Source organism: Nycticebus coucang, chromosome 24, assembly GCF_027406575.1.
Source record: "Nycticebus coucang isolate mNycCou1 chromosome 24, mNycCou1.pri, whole genome shotgun sequence".
Taxonomy (NCBI): Eukaryota; Metazoa; Chordata; class Mammalia; order Primates; family Lorisidae; genus Nycticebus; species Nycticebus coucang.
Genome location: NC_069803.1, coordinates 15,216,645 through 15,236,012, shown reverse-complemented (window position 1 = coordinate 15,236,012; position 19,368 = coordinate 15,216,645). Strand labels below are relative to the sequence as shown.

The 19,368-nt window shown below is 40.8% G+C and overlaps 1 protein-coding gene across 5 annotated transcripts in view; it reads left to right on the top strand.

Moving 5' to 3' along the window:
• Positions 1–19,368, top strand: part of DLC1 (DLC1 Rho GTPase activating protein) — a 418,657-nt gene that overhangs the window by 382,286 nt on the left and 17,003 nt on the right. For all 5 annotated transcript variants that reach the window (XM_053578336.1, XM_053578337.1, XM_053578340.1 and 2 more), the window contains 3 exons: positions 5,483–5,554; positions 10,336–10,417; positions 18,051–18,114. In XM_053578336.1, the coding sequence (XP_053434311.1) occupies positions 5,483–5,554; positions 10,336–10,417; positions 18,051–18,114 (218 nt within the window). The remainder of the gene's footprint in view (positions 1–5,482; positions 5,555–10,335; positions 10,418–18,050; positions 18,115–19,368) is intronic.

Below are 19,368 nucleotides of genomic sequence, written 5' to 3'. Positions count from 1 at the left end.
GTTGACCGGTCTTCCAGAAACTTCGTAACTGGCTTTTGTCAAGTAGGTGTGGCAGGTGTTTGGAATATTTTTAGGCACCTGAGGATGAGAATGCTGCCAGCCACTGGGTCAAAATCTTTACTGTGATTAGATAGGATTAGAGTTTAATAAATATTAATATATGCATTCCACATTAGAAATTTATTTTACATAGGATCACTCCTGATAACCAGGTAGTTGTGAAGGTTTAACATTTATTTTTATTAATTGCAAAGAGAAGTCATTGTTCTTAGTCTGCCTTTAAAGAAAGGAAAATATTAATAGTTTTTTTCTTTTCCTTCTTCAAACAAATAGATATGTAATTCCTGTGTACAAAAATAGTCTTTGAAGATATACAAATGAATTAAGAAGGAAGAAGCTGGTGGTGGAGAAGGGGAGGCTTGTTTGAGGGAAGGCAGAGAATCTAGGGCTGAGGTGTATGATAACGGGGTACATCTGGGACTCGGCGGTGTTCAGTAAGCCTGGGCAGAGCTTGCACTTGGAGGCCTTCCAACAGCTGAGTGGACAGGCTGAGGCCAAACTGTGAAGGTTGGATTGTTGGATTGTATCTGAAAGTCAGTGGAAAGTCAACCAAAGAATTGTAGGTACGAGAGTGACATGATGAAGGATGTACTTCATAAAATCCAACCCAGTGGCTCGAGGATCCTTGGCCAAAGACAGATTTATTGGGAGGTAGGAAGGAGCAAGGGTTATCTGAGAGTTCAGTTGGGATGCTCTTAGGATAATCCCAGGAAGAAAGAGTCCAGACAGAGGAATACAAAAGAAAGTCATCTGGCTCAGTGGTCCTCAATCCTGGTTACCTCTAAATTTACTTAGGATTATTTTATAATACGATGTCCAGGCCTCTCTAGATTAAGTAAATGAGAATACCTGGGAGTGAGAAGTTGGTGTTTTTAGAAAGTTTCCCAAAGCGATCCCTACACATATCCAAGGTTAAGAGTCCCTGAAGTCTCTTTGCCTTGTTACAATTCTTGAGGCTATAGTTGACCCTCCCCTGTGAAATCTATCCACCAGGTAAAGACGGGCTATTATAAAAGCCACAGTGTCCAGGTGCACTACAGCTCTGTAAAGTCGCCCACCATGGACATAGACAGAGAATCAATAAACACAGTCTTCCTTCCTCTTTTCAGAAATCTGTGCCATCATGGGGAGGAGACTGAGTCTTGGTTTGGAACCCCCTCTGCACACAGCTGACACGGTTCTCTAACAGTGAAAGCATCAATTTTTCCAGAATCTTTGCCCACAAGTCTGTCATATTTTAGGAAGTCCAAGGAATCTGGGAAGTGCTTAAATTTTATGACATTCCTCTATGTACTTGGAATTGCATTTAGAAAACAAATTCAGTGCAGCATTTGCATCGAGTCTGATTTTGGTAACACATCGTCAAAGGAGGGAAGAAGGCTGAGCATTCCCCCTGCAAAGATAGAGGGACCAGAAGATGGAAATAAATCACATCCTGCTTAGGTATAATTACTGTTGCTCAACCGGCGAAATCAACAGAGTTCAACGGAGTGATGCTGGGGTTGGGGAATTTTCGTTCAACTCACTGTTGACGGGTAATGGGAAGAAAGGGTCATCTCATGATGCCAGGAAATGTGCAAATATGCCTAATGGTTCCCAGCCTTACACAAAAGGGTCTCCTGGACCTCATTCATCTGATGTGCAGAAACCAACTAAAGCTGTTTCCAATAAAAATTTCCTGTTTCCTCCTTAACACATTTGTCTGTTGTTGGATTAGAGAAAATCCAGGTATAAAAATTTCATTGTATTTCCATTATAGTTTTAGTTTTTAATAACATTTCTTGCCCAGTGGAGAAGTTTTCTTTACAAATTGTCTCTACAAAGCGGTGGCTCACGCCTGTAATCCTGGCCCTCGGTGAGGCTAAGGTGGGTGGATTGCCTGAACTCACAGGTTGGAGACCAGTCTGAACCAGAGTGAGACCCCGTCTCTAAAAATAGCTGGGCATTGTGGTAGGCACCTGTAGTTCCAGCTACTTGGAAGTCATCAAGAGAATTGCTTGAGCACAAGAGTTTGAGGTTGCTGTGAGCTGTGACTCCACAGCACTGGCACTCTACCAAGGGTGACAAAGTGAGACTCTGTCCCAAAAAAAAATTGTCTTTACATTTTTCACACTGCCACCCACCTGTGCTGGGAGGGAAAATCACACCCTCAGAGTCAGTTTGAGACCCCCCAAACTGGGGGGCAGGTGAGAATGGGGCAGGTGTTAAGGTGACTGAAGTAATACAATATATACACGGCTTTCAAAAATATTTTAAATTTTGTCCATTGTTAACTGTAGTATTTTTAAAGGGAAGACCTGTCTTGGAAGAAGAAATTTGCATTTCTGTCACTCTTCATTCCCTCTCCTCCTAGGGCATTTGAATGTAGAAAGTTCTTTACTTTTACATTTTTAAAAAAATTTTCAGAACATTAAGGAGCACCTATGTTTTGTTTACAGAGTTTTGTGTAGATTGAGTCAAAGTTACACATATAGGTATGCCCTTCACCCAGACAGCGTGCCCTGTACCCAAGAGCTGTAATTTTTGTTTTTTTATATTGGGTCTTGCTACATTGCCCAGGCTGGTCTCAGATTCCTGGGCTCAAGCAGTCCTCCCACCTCAGCTTCCTGAGTAGCTGGGTCTACAGGGAGAAAGTAAATTTTTAAGGAGAGGTGCTTACTTCTCTGCCTGTTTGCTTATGTGTTTATTTACATTTTAGGATTAACATGAGGAATAAATGAAACTAATATGCCTTAAATGCTTAGGGCCTTACACATACTAAGCCCTCAATAAGATGAGCCATTAGTAGACCTGTTGAGAGGCATCTGGGAAGACTACACGGAATGAGTGGCATTTGATCGGGTCCTTGAAGGATGAATGACATTTGGGCTTAAACAATGGAAGGGCACGTCAGGCCAGGGGCTTGCGGGCAGTGTGCATGGTGATGAGCAACAGGTGTGCCCTGGGCTGGGCTGCAGGAGTGAGGGTGGCTAAAAAGTCTGGGTGGCCGCCAGGTGGAGCGCCTTGAAAACCACGCCCAGGTGTCTGAACTTTACTTTTTAGGCAATGGAGCTCCAGTGAAATTTGTGAGGGACCAAAACTGTGACTTGGGAAGTTGGATGCCCCAGGGTTGGAGGATGTGGCGGGGAGGGGGTTGGGGGGGAGGGTTAGTTAGGGGATAAGAGTGAAAGTAATGACCTGAGTCTGGAAGTGAAACTAGGAAAGGTGCTCCCGGCCTGACTTGCTTGTAGCTGTCAGTTCCTTTCATGTTAAATAAAACTAAAATACTGATTTTTATTTTATTTTATTTTCAATCAGCGCTGATACTTAGATTGTTAGCTTATACTGCTATCTCTTGACCTGTTTGTTAATTGGCAAAGGTGAGAGTGAGGTCAAGTATTCCATTTTCTAAAAAATATGTGACAGCATTTTTAAATGTTCTTAATTTGTACAGAAAGAGTGGGTTGAGTTTTCCCTTATTGTGACACCTAGGTTTTCGTGGGTGGACCTTTTTTTGGTAAAATGCTTGTTACACATTTGTCTATTTCTTTTGGTTTCGTATCTGAAAAAAAGAAAATTCTCATTTTTGGGTGCAGAACGGAAGGGTAAAATTACTGGACCTCTGTGGTCTGGAAAGTACTGCTTTTCAGCCATTGGATAAGGTATTAATTAAATTATCTGCTGACATGCTGAAACCTTCCTTGTTTTACATCCTTTCTGTCTAACCAAGTGACCCTAAGAATGATGATTTGGAAACAGATTTTTTTTTTTATATCAGTTTTTGGTCATTTGGGGGCATCTTATTTTCTTAGTTTCTTATTTCTTCTCTTAAGAAATAAGAGAACCACAAGACAACGGTCTACTTTTGTGTGTTCCTGAAATGACATGGGATTTTAAGTATAAACACCCAGTTTGGTAGAGTATTATATAAATAAATGTAAAGTTTGTTTAGAAAATTAATACTTGTGTATTTTGTGTCTCTTTGCACAAAATGAGTTTTATAAGAAGATCAGAAGTATGCTCTAAATAGCTGGCAAATGGGCTAGGGCAGTCTTGAACTTGGGCTTCATAATGCTGCTTTCATTGCTATACTGAAAAGATCTGGAAAAGGCAACTTTGCCATTCCGTGATATTTCCACCCTACTTCCGTAATTCTTTCTCAATTTGGTTAACTAGTATAGCTCCTCAGATCAGAGTAGGTTATATTTTCTCTTTGGTACGCTCCATAAGAACATTCCCACTTGCTTTAATTAATTTTTTTTTAATTACCTTCCTTTTAAAGGCTGGGGAACTCATGAAATAATAAGTGAAAACCGCTTTGAACCAAGAAGTTACTAGGCAGATGTAGCATGTGTAGACTACTGTCACCTGTGGGTCCCCCATCTGGCTCAGAGGAGAGATGCTTAATGAAGATTGAATCTGGGAGAAGTTGGGCAATGCTGAGACCTTGCTGAACGAGTGTGTGGCCTTACATAACTTAAGTACTCCAATGGCATGAGGACGGTGGGAGGAAGAGTGGAAAGGAATATTCTTTGTGCAAACAGAGAAAGTAATTAATGCGCCCAGGACCTCCTGTGTGAGTCGGTTTTAACAGGGATTGTAAAGGCGTGCTTGAGTGAGTTTTAACAGAGTGTGGGTGGCTCTTGGCCTTTCTGTTTATCAATACTATCTACAAGATGTTAAACCACAAGGAAGGTGAAGCTTTGTTAGCCATTTCAGCTTGCCAAGATCTCGGGATTTATTGCCTTCAATTCTCCGTGTTACTTGACCGCGTGGCCCTCAATTATTGGCTTAATAGTTAATACTTACACACTGAAGGGCACAGCACCCCAACTTCAGGGGCTTTTCAAATGCCCATCCCATGGGTGTTAAAAAGCCTGTTACTTTCTTCAATTAAATTCCATTTTAGGATGCCGGATACACGTTTCAGTTTGGCCGGGGCTGGGTTTGAACCCGCCACCCTCGGCATATGGGGCCGGCGCCCTACCCGCTGAGCCACAGGCGCCGCCCTCAGATACACGTTTCACTTCACTTTTGTTGTCACTTTTTGAAAACAAAAGTGAAGTGAAAAGTAACCATGCTAGGCCAGCCAGGCTGAAAATCTGTCATTTAATGTTGTCATTATGCTTCATTTTTCTAACTTTTTGTAACCAGCTCTGGTGCTGTTACTTTAGAAGCAGCACCCAGTAACTTAACTACGGGGACCTTGTTTTTATGCTTTTTAAAGGAAAAATAACATTCTTATATACTTGTAAAACAAATGGTGAAAAGATGCATAACAATTTAAACCATTTTGAGTTAAGTGGGTTTGTTCCTTGCTTGTCTGTGTTTGCTACAGAGGTCCTGTTTTGCTTATATAATGGTATCAAAGTTATTAAAGAAAAAAGAAGCATGCTTACCTAGGCACATACGGCTGACAGTTTTGTCTTCTGTTCTGTTCTAGAAATCGAAGCCAAAGAAGCATGTGATTGGCTGCGGGCAACTGGCTTTCCCCAGTATGCCCAGCTTTATGAAGGTAACAGATGTCATAATCATAATCCTTGGTTCATGATTATTATTAATTTGTGACTTATTTTCAGAAATGTTCTTTCTTAAATATTTCATTAAAAAAAGTAACATATGCTGGGTGAGGTGTCTCACACCTGTAATCCTAGCACTCTAGGAGGCCAAGGCAGGAAGATTGTTTGAGGTCAGGACTTCAAGACCAGCCTGAGCAAGCGTGAGACCCCCTTCGCTGCAAAAAATAGAAAAATTAGCTTTGTGTCTGCTTATAATCCCCATTGACGTGGGAGACTGAGGCAGGAGGATAGCTCAAGTGCAGGAGTTTGAGGTTGCAGTGAGCTATAATGACCATACCACACTCTCGCTTGAGCAACGGAGCAAGACCCTGTCCCAGGAAAACAGTAGTAAATAGCTAGGACCCCACCACCACCGCTCAAAACAAGAGCCAGTATTTTGATAATAACACCCCCAAGAACTCTCACCTTTTGTCCTTTTGCCCCCCCCAAAGTAACCATCATCTTGAAACCTATTTATCTTTTCCCTGCTCTCCTTGTATATAATTTTAGTGCATTTCTAAAGTTCTTTTTATACAAAGCCTTTTATGCTGTATGTAATCTTGTGGGACTTAAATTTTTTTTATTCAGTATTATTGAGATTCTTCTATGCTGTCTATCTCTGTTATTTATTTGCTTTAACTGTTGTATAATATTCCACCCGATTGCAGGGCATTTCAGCTTTTTCTGCTTTGCTTTTATAACTTGTGCTTTTTTTGAACATCTTGTACCTATCTCTTGTGGTATACGTATGGTAAGTTATCCTCATAGACCTAGGAATAGAATTATGGAGTCAAAAGAATATCAATTTTATAATGCCAATTGTTCTCCAAGTGCTTGTACTAATTCTTAGGCCTGCCAATAATATTATAAGGATCCTCGCTGGAGCTCAGCAGTTCAAGGCTGCAGTGAGCTATGATGGTTCTATTATACTCTAGCCTGTGTACAGAGCAAGACCCCGTCTTAAAAAACAAAAGAAAAGAAAAAGATCTTGTTTATCTACATGCTCTCAATGCTTATATTTTCAGACTTTAATGTTTGCCAATCAAATGGCTATAAGGCGGTAACATACAGATTTTGACTGCCCTTTCACTAATCATTGATACACATCATTTACCCGTGTGCTTGCTCCTCTGTGAAGTGTCTCTGGCCTGTCCTTCTTATGAGTTGACTGTGCTTTTCTTATTGATTTATAAGAGCTCTTTATCATAAATATCCATCTTTTGTTGATCGCCTATTACAGACATCGTCTCCACAGTTTGTAATTAGGCATTTGAGGTTGTCTTTTGATGAATATTTTTTCTGTGGCGTTCATCTTTTTCATTAAAAGAAATGGGCCTTTAAAAAAAAAAAAAAAACTTGACGACCTGGGCTAGATTCTTATAACTTCAGTGCCCTGGGGATTTTTTTGGTTGCTGAGGCTAACAGGTAAAGAGCACCTCACTTATGTTTATTTAAAAGGAGTTTTACTGTAACAGAGATCAGTTTGAAACAATTATAACTGTAAACTAACGAATTCCATTTTGTAGGTAAGTTTTTCAAACAAAGCTTGGATGAATAGCAAAATAATTTCTAATTTATAATACCTGATCTTGCTCATTGTAGCCCAGATGGTTTATATGATATTTTTCCATAAAGATGGATTCTGAGTTATTATTAGACTATGTAAAAATATTTCACTATTCTTCCATTTCAGCAAATATTTCCAATTGCTTTAAAAATATATATATATATACTTAAGAGTTGCTTATCTTTTCTTTAGAGAGAATTTTTGACTTGTTAGCATTCAGGAGGGCTTGGAACCAGAGGAGAACAGCATTCTCTTGGATTTTTAATTCACAGCTCCGCTGGAGATAGGAAAAGATAACTGCATTTGCAGCGCCGCTAAAGCGGCCGTCCTTTTGTTCTCCTGTTTAGAAATTACATTTCCTTCAATTGTGCCTATTTTTGGTATCAATTTGCTGCCAAGCAGCAGTTCCCTGTGATACATGTTTGCTAAGACCCAGTTCCAGGCCCTGTTTCACTTCTCTCCCAATGCTAAAATGCAGATTTCATTTTCACAAGTTACATTTGGGGTCCCCTCGTGTTTACCTTTTCGCATAAGCCTGCTTTGCGCTCCCTGCCTATTGTCCTGGGCTTTCCCAGCCTCCTCTCATCCTGCTTGTGTGTGATGGGAGTGCGGACATCCCTGCGCCTCCCAGCCCACACATTCCATGACTTCCTGTCTAGCTTTATTTGGGTACTTAGCAATTTATACTTCCTGCCTTTCAACCCAAGCTGGAGGTTGGGTTCCGAGAACTTCTGCGCATCAGCAAACTATCATCTTTTAAAAGCCAAGTCCGTTCAGAAAAGTATCTAAGCAAATGAGATACAATTAATGATTTAAGTTTTTGTTTGTTTGTTTGTTTAACTTTTCTCCACTGTTTTGATAGTAACTTTTTTTTTTTTTTTTTGCCGAGGCTGGGTTTGAACCCGCCACCTCTATATGGAGCCAGTGCCCTACTCCTTTGAGCCACAGGCACCACCCAATGATTTAAATTTTTCACTCCTTCCTTGCATTTAGTCCCTACCAGATTGAAAGAAAGAGAGAGAGAGAAAGACAGAAATAAAGAAAAGAGAGAGAAAGAATTGTAAAGTTAATTTGGGTCAGAAAAGTAATCTAAAATACAGCTCTGAGTCTACTAAGTTAGAAAGTGATAAAATAACACAGTCACGGTCTCCCATGTGGGGAATGGACATGTGAGCTTTTCAGCTTACATCAGTTGATCTGATGTTATATTCTGTAGGTATTAAAAATATATTCATTAATACTGGCTCTATGATTTAATAGTTAGAGCCCTTGGTGTCTGTTGAGAGGGAAACACAGTGTCAGGACCATCAGGCAGTTTTACTCTGTCTTGCTTCATTTGCTGCTATTACAGTTAACATTGACTGTCCCGTCTCCTCTTGAATCTCTGCTATAATGGTGCCACTGATCATTTGCCTAAGAAACATGATCTATAATCCCGTGACAGTTAATTTTACATATTTCTTCATAAGTGTTTGGGCTACAGCTACTTCGTTGGCCTGCTTGCTACATTGTCGTTCAGGGAATAACATCAGTAATCCAACCCCAACCTTCAGATAAAAGAAGAGATGAAACCCTCATGATCATTTTTAACATTGTAAAAAAAGAAGGAACACTTAAGTATTATCTTTAGAAAATAGATTGCTAGTTATAAGGAATTCCATACCATTCTGTAAAACCAGTGATCATGAGTTAGAAGCAATAAAAGCGTTAAGAACTGTCCATGGACGGCGCCTGTGGCTCAGTGAGTAGGGCGCCGGCCCCATATACCGAGGGTGGCGGGTTCAAACCCAGCCCTGGCCAAACTGCAACAAAAAATAGCCGGGCGTTGTGGTGGGCGCCTGTAGTCCCAGCTGCTTGGGAGGCTGAGGCAAGAGAATTGAGTAAGCCCAAGTGTTAGAGGTTGCTGTGAGCCATGTGATCTCAAGGCACTCTACCCGAGGGCGGTACAGTGAGACTCTGTCTCTACAAAAAAAAAAAAAAAACTGTCCGTGGCTTGCACAAGAACTGAACCCTTGCTAATAACCTGCATCTCCCATCTACCACCGAACGCAGCATTCGCCATTTGGAAGGCCAAAGGTATTTTTTAAATGATGGTGCTCCTGCTCTCCTGCTGTGACAACTTGTTTTGCCCAGTTTTAACGTAAATAATGGGCCTTCCCAGCAGAATGACAGTATCTGTCAGTTGCACAGAGGAACTCTAACTCCAAAGCAGGAGATAAACTTGCCTTTATCTACTGGCAGTTTCAGAGCCAGTTGTAAATTTTCACTGGCGCTTCTGGTCTTTCTCCTCCCAGCTCTTGTATTTATCTACAACAGGATCTTTTTTAAAAAGCCAGTACAGAAAAGGGAATTCTTTCATTGAGTGTGGACTCTTTCCCCCTTTCTGCTTTTTGGACGTGATACAACTTCTTCATTGTTCAGAAAGAATGGACCTCTGCTCCAGATTGAGGGATTTGAGATTCTCTTGTTCTGCACCAACTTGACCTTCTGGCCCCTTTGTTTTAGGGGAAATTACATAAACTCTTGAATAGCCGTGTTGAAGTGCTAATATTTGTTTTAAAATAGCATATCTTGAATTCTCCTGAGCTCTTGATGTCATGCGTGCGAATGGACTAGACTCCTTTCACTGCCACTTACCACTTACCCCATCTTTCCTTGGCCTGGGTTGGAGATTTGTTCTTGGTTTTTTGTGTTTTTTTTTTTTCCTTATTCCTTTGTAAGCTCATCTCTGATCAAGTGTGAGCAAAGACACATAAAGAAAAAAAGAAAGAAAGAAGGAAAGAAAGAAAGGAAAGAAAAAAAGAAACCTTAGCCACCTTAAAAGAGAACATCCTTCTGATATTCATTCTGGTTTAAACAGTCATTTATACCAGTGATTTATTGCCTGCTGATTTGAATTGCTTTAAGGTAGAACAATGTTGTGGACCACTTCTCTTTGAGTAGAAGCAGCATTTGAGTTTCCAGACCACTTTGGAGCTTATGCTTCTTCAGGCCACTGCTACAGAGTTGCTTCATTCTCCCTAGAACTTAATAGGGCATGAGATGTTCTGCAAACAGTATGTCCTTGATAAATGCCTTCAGGAGTTTTTTACCCCCCTTTGCAAAACTCTGGCTTATTTGGCGAGAATCTAGCTGCTGAGTAAATATATTTGTCTTTATTTTTTCCTACAGATCTCTTGTTCCCCATTGATATTTCCTTGGTCAAGCGAGAGCATGATTTTTTGGACAGAGATGCCATTGAGGCTCTATGCAGGTAACATACGTGCTTTGTTTGGGATGTTTTCATTTCCTTGGCCATTTTTTAAGAACACAAAGTATCACTGTGATGCTTTGTGTTTGCTTTTGTTCCAGCTAATGCTAGGTCTTTGATTAGCAGATGATAGGATGATTTACTTCACTATCCGTCATATACCTTTTCATTAAAAATTAAGGGGTGGCACCTGTGGCTCAAAGGCATAGGGTGCCGGCCCCATATACCGGAGGTGGTGGGTTCAAACCCAGCCCCAGCCAAAAACTGCAAAAAAAAAAAGAATGAAGTAAAATCTTGTTACTTGGTATTGCCATTAAAATAGCATTTATACTGTCAGGGCCGGTAACTCAAACAAGGCCATTCCATATTTGATACGGTATGATTGCTGAAACTGGTAACTTGCAGATGATTTGGAAACTTGGAATAAGGATTTTTAAAAGTTAATGTGATTAACTGCATAGCCCCCCAAACAGGTACCCCAGGAGAGCCGGAGCTGCTGTTGTATGGCATGGAAACTCAGTTCATTGCAGGGAATCAATGGGAATCTGGGCTTTGATATAGAAACAGGAGCATCCCTTTAATTCCAGGAAATACTCCCCTAAACCACTTCAGTTTCTTCAGGTATAAAATAAAGATAGTATTAAAGAAGGCTATAAAATAACTCAGCACAGTCTTCAACATATCGGAAACAGACAGAAAAAGATGTGAATTGTGAATAAAACTGTCAGAAGTTCTCATTTGTGGTGTTGGTGGGTTTTCAAGCTGAAGAGCAGCTTGTAGGTTTCAGTGAAATGGAAGTAATAAAAAAACCTGTAGCAGACGGGGACAGGGCACTGATAATTCTTCCAAACTCTTCGTGACATTTTGATTAATTAATTGATGAAGTTAGTCATCCTTTGTAATTTTTCTCAAAACCTAAAAGTTCTGAAAAAATTATATACAGGCAAAATTCACATAGCTTGATTTGATTGTAAAACTAAAATAAGCTTTTAAAAAAATTTTCGATACTCATTTTCACCTGGAAAAACATCAGTAAGGTAGAGTGACATCCAGCATTTCTTTCCTTTTTGCAGGGAAAGAAATCAATGGCAGCTCCTGAAAGTATGATTTTTTTTTTTTTTTGGCCTTTCTTATGTAATGTAATTGTTATTTGAAGAAGCCAACTTTAAGGGGTAGTTTTTAGGAAAGATTGGGTGTTTAAAATGGTATGTGGAATAGTCTAGTTCTCATGGCTTTTAAGAGAAGAAAAAAAAATCTCATAGTAACCACAGAAACAAACACTGTCCTTTTCTAGTCCAATTAAATGACTGCTTAGAAATATGCAGGGCTATGTACACATTTTCTAACAGAAACCTAATTCCAAGGTCTGCGCTGTGGTATGTAATAGCATAGCTATGTCATCTGGAATGAAAAAATGTCACTGATGCAGTTTTGGGAGGGGAAAAAGTCAGTCTCTGGAATATGAACTACTCCAGACATTTTTTGAATGTTTTAATGCTTAGCTGTGGGGCAGAATTAATTTATTTTCAATTCATCACTGCTGATGATAATGCATAGAAATTATTTCACTGCTCAGACCATCATAAGAAATATTTAAGCATTGCATCAGATCAGCCAGTTCACGCATTGCAAGCCATTCAGGGAGTGGGCCTTCTGAGCGGCAGCTACAGCTTTGGAATTCCTGGGTCATAAAAATATCACTGCAGCATTTCAGCCCAAAGGGTCATGATTAAATTCTTGGACACTTTTTTTTCTTGCCCCAAATATCAGTTTGAAATTTAGTTTTCCTTTTCTGAAAGGAAAATCATTCTCTGTACTTTGCGATTCCCTCCAGCTCTGCTACCTTTTGAGAAGTCACCTCCCTTTGAAGGGGTTAAGTAAGCCTCAAGAACGGCAGGGATGGTGGCTCACGCCTGTGATCCTAACACCCTGGGAGACTGAGGTGGGTGGATTCCCTGAGCTCAGGAGTTCAAGACCAGCCTGAGCAAGAGCAAGACCCCCATCTATCCTAAAAATAAAAAAAGTAGCTGATGTGGTGGTGGACACCTCCCAGCTACTTGGGAGGCTGAGGAAAGAAGATCTCTTGAGCCCAATAGTTAGGGGTGGATGTGAGCTATGATGCCACAGCACTCTACCCAGGATGACAGAGTGAGACTCTGTCTCAAAAAAAAAAAAAAGAGAAGAAAAGAAAGAAAAGCCTCAAGGAAAGTGGAGCTTCATCTGTGTTCAGACTATGCAGCGTCATGTCCTGCTTGGGCTTAGTTTTCTTTCTTTCTTTCTTTCTTTTTTTTTTTTTTTTTGAGGCAAAGTCTCCCCATCTCACCCTGGGTAGAGTGTGCCACGGCATCATCACAGCTCACAGCAACCTCAAACTCTTGGGCTCAAGAGATCTTCTTGCCACAGTTTTTCTATCTATAGTAGAAATTGGGTTTTGCTTGCTCAAGCTGGTCTCGAGCTTCTGAGCTCACCTTAGCCTCCCAGAGCCAGTTTTTTCTGGTATGGAGCATGACATCTCACAGGTTAGCTGTGAGAAGGACATGCAGTGATGGATGCCAAAGTGCTTTAAGAATTAAATTATTATGTGCAGAAAGGCTGGTGGGTCAGATTTTGCCCAAAATGAAATTCATCAGAATTCACAGCAATAGAGATCAACTTGTTTGTAATGGAAAACTTCATGGCTCTTGTCTACATGTTCACAAAAATGGATTTTTCCCAAGATTGATTCCCCCTTGGAGAGGCCTAAACAAATGTTCAGGAGGAAAAGAGGGGAGCCCTATACTGTGTATTTCAAGCACCTTCTTTTGAAAAATGCATTGCATGTTCGGAATTGTCAGCTGTGTAGCTGAGATGAAGGTGAAACCAGCTTGTTTTACTGATTATGTGACAGTCACCTCATTTGCTTCCCCTGCCTCTTGCAATTACCTTCTCCCCCGGTGGAATTCAGGGTCTAGCCCAGTGTTTTTCAACTTTTTTTATCTCATAGCATACTTGAACCTATAGTTAAACTTCCGCAACACACTTAAATTATGTTGGTTCAAATAAATAGTTACAAAAAGAATATACTTACTGTGCTTTGAACTTCTTTTGAAAATTATTTCATTAATGGTCTTGAATTTTTGTGATACCTGGGTTGAAAAATCACTGGTCCAGCAAATAATGAAGTTATAGTGTTTGAAATTTTGCCTTGTGGCTTGTGACGTTCTGTCCAGACTGACAAACTTTCTATATAGACTTTCATCTTTGGCCTTGTTGAGATTTTTTGAACAGCTTATGTTACATATAGGTGGTAATATGACTATAGAAATTTAGTTTAAAAAGTTTGCCAAATCTTGGATGGTTTCTCTTTCCCACTTTCCTCTTCTTGTCTTCGACCATCTTTTGCACATGGATGTCATAAGTGATCCAATAGATAAGGTCGAAAAATAAGTTCTTGACTTCAACCTAGGAAAAGGGCTCCTTACCTTATTGCTGAAAGTTTCTGTAGTCCCCTTCAAAGTACTCCCCTTGTGAAGTACAGCGCCAGTACCTAAACTCCCCTTCAAGCACTCTTTCTAGAATGAGTTTGCAATGACACTGACAGCTCTGATGGCCATTCCAGAAAAAGTGTTCCAAAATTGATATGAAGGGTGGACTGGACATTGGCATTGGTGCATAACTTCCCAAGGGGAGGACTTCATAGCTAACCATAGTGATATTCACCAGTGAGGTATGTAGCAATTTTTCTAGGAAGAGTTCTCAGATTTAATTGTCAAGCCTTATACATGCTACTGCTAGCATTCCGCTTAGTTAAAAACATTCATAAACCTGTGACATTTACAGATCTTACGGCTCCTTTGGTCTAAAAGCAGGTAAGCAGCCAATCTCTTTTAATTAACATGTTCTGCTGAGGGCAGAAGACATGTTGACTTAATGGGGTTTTTTGGTGTTTTTTTGTTTGTTTGTTTTTGTCTTTTTTGTAGAGACAGAGAGTCTCACTTTATGGCCCTGGGTAGAGTGCCGTGGCCTCACACAGCTCACAGCAACCTCCAACTCCTGGGCTTAAGCGATTCTCTTGCCTCAGCCTCCCTAGTAGCTGGGACTACAGGCGCCCGCCACAACGCCCAGCTATTTTTTTTGGTTGCAGTTCAGCCGGGGCCGGGTTTGAACTCGCCACCCTCAGTATATGGGGCCGGCGCCTTACCGACTGAGCCACAGGCACCACCCTTAATGGGTTTTTTTAATAATGACGATGATACTGCCTTAACCGTGACGTTTGGTAGTGACCGAAAGTTACAATCATGGGATCACTGGGGTTTTTGGATTTAGATCGCTAACCAACATTCTTACATTCACACTGTAAGGGCTTTATGAATTTGTTTCCTTGGAGAGATTAGCTTTGGCCCGGTCTTGCTAGCTTTGCGGTATAATCCAACTCCAATGATAAGGCCAAGAATGGGAGAGAGTTCTAATCACTAGTAATACCGCAGGGGTGATTAGCTTGTCTTAAAGTACAGACAGATAATATTGTTAATTGTGAACTTCAATCTACTATCAGGATACCTCTTGCAAAATACTCTTGTCTTTCTGTAACTTCTGAAAAATATTCCAAGTTGCTACTTTCCTTTGGCATTAAAACGAAGTCTTCTCCCATAAATACATCAAAGAATTATGTACATTGAGTGACAATTGTATCATTTAAAAAAATAGATTTCCACGCTGTCATCTTCACTGTGCTCTCTGTCATCAAACAGCTCTTGACATGCCTAAGCCACGTAGACTATCTTGTCTTCGATTTTAACTTTGTTATGATTTCTGGTCTGTTAAAAGGGAAGCAAGGAATTTTTTTTTTAAGCATTTGCAAAAATTCCAAGAAAATATCTTTACAAATTGGAACAGTTTTTATTTCGTCAGGTCTTGCTTGGGAAATGGTTCCTTCTGCTCTTTTCCCTCTTCTGTTCTTTTTTCCCTGTTTTTTATTTTGAATACAGTGGTGCTCAGCTCTCCTTGCTGTCCTTCTATCAGGCTGCTTGCAAAGCTGCAAAGCTTTTGAACTTTTCAGAGCCCACCCTGGGATCCCTCCCTCTTCAGGGCAGGGTACAAGTTGCCCAGAAGATAAGATGGTTACATTCCTGTGGAGCTGAGGCTGGGAGGGCCCTCAGCGGGGTGGGAATGGGCCAGGCTTCTGAACAGATAGATTCTGATTATCAGCCCTATCAGCCATTGTTTGAGGAATCATACTTAGAATATAAGTTGCTCTCAGTTACTACTGTCATTCATACATATTTTAGAAAGGAATGCAGAACATAACTAAATTTGAGTGCCAGAGCCACCATGTTTTCATTGTGCAGGGAAGATCTGTGACCTCTCTAAGCGGCCACCTTCTCACCTATAAAATTAAATTGTAGTCTGTGTACCAAAGGGTTGTGAAGATAAAGAGAAAATCATACATATGAAATGCCTAGCCAAGTGGGCCCCCAATTGGTCTAGCTACCACTGTGATTAAATGTCAGAACTGCCTCTCTGTAAGTCAATGAAGTCCCAGCAGTGGGCATTCTTTGGAGGTCCTAGGGGACAAATGAAAACCACCCAACCCCCAGGAAGTAAGTCTTGGCTTCAGGATTATAATACCATTAACTTGGTGCTACCAACATAAAAAGATAACATTGACCTTTATAAAACTGGCCTCCTGGGTCTGTTTTTGTTTGACTCAAATCTAGAGTTTGTGAGGTCAAACCCCTCCCCCACTTCGTAGATCTCCATGCCTAGTAAATTTGGTTATAAACACCACTCAACCATTAAAGCCCAAATGAAGTCAAGTGGGTATTTGATTACAGGTTTGATTAATGGGGCCCAGACCTAAGACTGGCTGTAACCATTTCAGGTCCTTTAAATCTTGGAAACATTGGAACCAAAACACTGTGGGCATAAGTCATTTAAGTCAACGATGCCTGTAAGAAAGGGAACGTGTGTCCACTCATTTTCAAGTCTGCAGACTTTTTCATAGTTTTTGTTGTTGTTGTTCTCTCCCCATCAAGAGACAGAATTTTTCTGAACATAGAAGCTCTGGGCTGTCTTTGTGTATTCTGTAAACAGGCTACTGCATAATCTATGGAATCAAAGGCAGGCTTATCAGCCAGGCAAACACACTCTCTATCCTGGAGCATTGAAGTTGCTAGAGAAGCCACTAGAAAGGGATCAGGAAGATAAGGCTTTGTGGAGGTCTCATGGTCAGTTTGAGTTTGTGTCAATTAAATGCTCTGATCGTATGAAAAGGTTAAGAATTTGCGATTTTAGGAAAAACTAGAAAACCGGAGGGCCGTCGGAGACAACAAACAGACACTTTACAGGTTCATTCCAGGAAAGTCTTCCTGAGCGATGATCATCTAGATGTCATTAGAAAAAGTGGGCCCTGCAGGGCTGTCATTCACGCTCCACCTGCCATGTAGTCCAGCATATTTAAAGAGTTTCTTTTTTCAGCGTTTCATTTTCAGTGAAACTAAATTATTTCTGTGATTTTAAATCGACTGGTGGTGATAAAAGGATTCAAAGTTAAAATTATTATTCCTCTTGCAAGGGAGAATCTCACAAAGATTGTGATCCTTGGAGTTTACAGTGAACAGATTTAGTTATTTATTTATTTTGCAGTTTTTGGCCTGGGCTGGGTTTGAACCTGCCACCTGCGGGTAGGGCTGGCGCCCTACTCCTCCGAGCCACAGGCACCACCCCAGTGAACAGGTTCTTACAATGATCGTTGTCCTCTTGCTGTGACTATGCTGAATGTTATTTGGTCCTTTACAGGAAGTTAATAATTGAGTATTAGAGAGGGCTCTAATTTCCACTGTGTGTAATAACTCTCTGAAATATTAAGTAGGTTGTCCATGGTTGTTGCCTATCAGCATTATCTGAAGCTTATTTTTAATTTGAATTTTGATTTAAGGTAGAATACGCTGCTTATTTTGCAGACAACTCTCCTTCATACCTTGTTGCTGTTGCTGTCTCATTGAATCATCACAGGCTTTTATTTCTTGGCACTCTGTGTGCGCCGCCCTAATGTTCAACCTACAGGTTATTGGAAGAATAATTGCTCTCAGAGAGAACAAGTTTTTGAGAATTGTTCGTTGCACGGGGAATTAGAGGCAGCTGGCAGTACCATAGCAGAGTTGCCATTTTACTGTAAATTGCTGCAAATTAAGGTTAAAGTGACAAATGTCATCAAGATACTTTGAAACTACTTACTTTTAAGGAAGTTTTTTTTTTTTTTTTTTTTTGTAGAGACAGAGTCTCACTTTATGGCCCTCGGTAGAGTGCCGTGGCCTCACACAGCTCACAGCAACCTCCAACTCCTGGGCTTAAGCGATTCTCTTGCCTCAGCCTCCCGAGTAGCTGGGACTACAGGCACCGCCACAACGCCTGGCTATTTTTGGTTGCAGTTTGGCCGGGGCCGGGCTTGAACCCGCCACCCTCAGTATATGGGGCCTGCGCCTTACCGACTGAGCCACAGGCACCGCCCTAAGGAAGTTTTTTTAAATGCTTTTCTAGATTGCAGATATCAATAGGTTCAAAGAAAACTACATGAAGTGGGTTAATTATTTGAAAAAAACTATCCCATCCATGAGTTGTTGGCTTTTTTGGCTAATACTATTTCTTTGCTCTGTAGGCGGCTAAATACTTTAAACAAATGTGCAGTGATGAAGCTTGAAATTAGTCCTCATCGGAAAAGAGTGAGTATATAAATTATATAGCAAGGGTGGGCGGAAAAGGGGAGAACCAAAAACTGGATGGTGTATTTTGTAATGGATTTTATTTCTCAGATCCTTATTTTCTAGTCCTGCAAGCATCTGTATTTTCGATGTTACAATCTAGTCAAATTTACCAAAAACTGTATAACCTTATGTAGCTGGCCAATTAATTATTCCATCTACTGTTTTCAACCTGAACAGATCACCTATTATGTTGCCTAATAAACTAATGCCTGTTGCATAATAAAGGGATGAGGTTTAGGGAATCCCACTGCATTTTTGCATTGCTCTCTAGATAAAATAAAACTAAAGTTCTTTTCAAACCTTTTGGTCTTCCCAAACTGTAGAGATGAACCTGAAGGCTGGCAGGTAGAATATTGAAGAATAATAAGAGTTTTGGAGGGAGGAAAGGAGTCTGGGGAGGAGAAGACAGGCAATCCCACACATTTTAGTCAAATGGTGGCACATAAGTGAATTGGGGTGGTATTTTCTTCTGCATCTGAGTTGTGAGGACCTTTTTTATGAGATCTTAGGAGAAGAGGTGGGTGTAGTGCTGGGAGTGAATGTCTCAAATTAGAGTAAACAGGGATAAGTTTGGTCAAAGAACATAATTCTCTGACTGTCCAGAGTGCAAATTTTAATTATCCTGGAGTCCGTGACCTGCGAAAGGTTGTCTTCTAGAGGAGTTAAACCTTTTAAACAGATGAACTGGGACCTCAGCACTCACTGAGCTGTGCAAAAGGGTCTTTCTTGCAAATTAGCGTTTCACACCGTCTACCCATTGTCCTGTGAAACTCAAGTCATAGGATATTTTCCACGCCAGTGAGAAAGATATGTGTCATACTCAATGGGGCCTTTTGATACCCCACCCAAAAGACTAGGACGCAATAGTCTGTGTGACAGCATATCCGTGAGTCCCGTACATAAATTAGGCATGACCAGCAAAGATGGATTGGTGTTTAGGAATGTTCTTTGCTGTCGGGGCTGGGTATTTGGGAAGCCTTGTTAAATGGCCTGGGGCAGGTCTGAGGTTGAAACTTTACAGGACAGTTGTGGCCTGGGCTCTAGCTCCCGTGTCTGGTGGGGGAGGAGAAAATGAGGAACAGGGAAGAGGCTACAGAGGGGACGGAAGCCAGGGATGGCTCTCCTTATTCCCCATTAGTCCATTAGGAGATCTCGTGAATGTTTAGAGTGGCTGGAGATTTCAGTTACCACTCTCCTTAGTATTTGAAAACT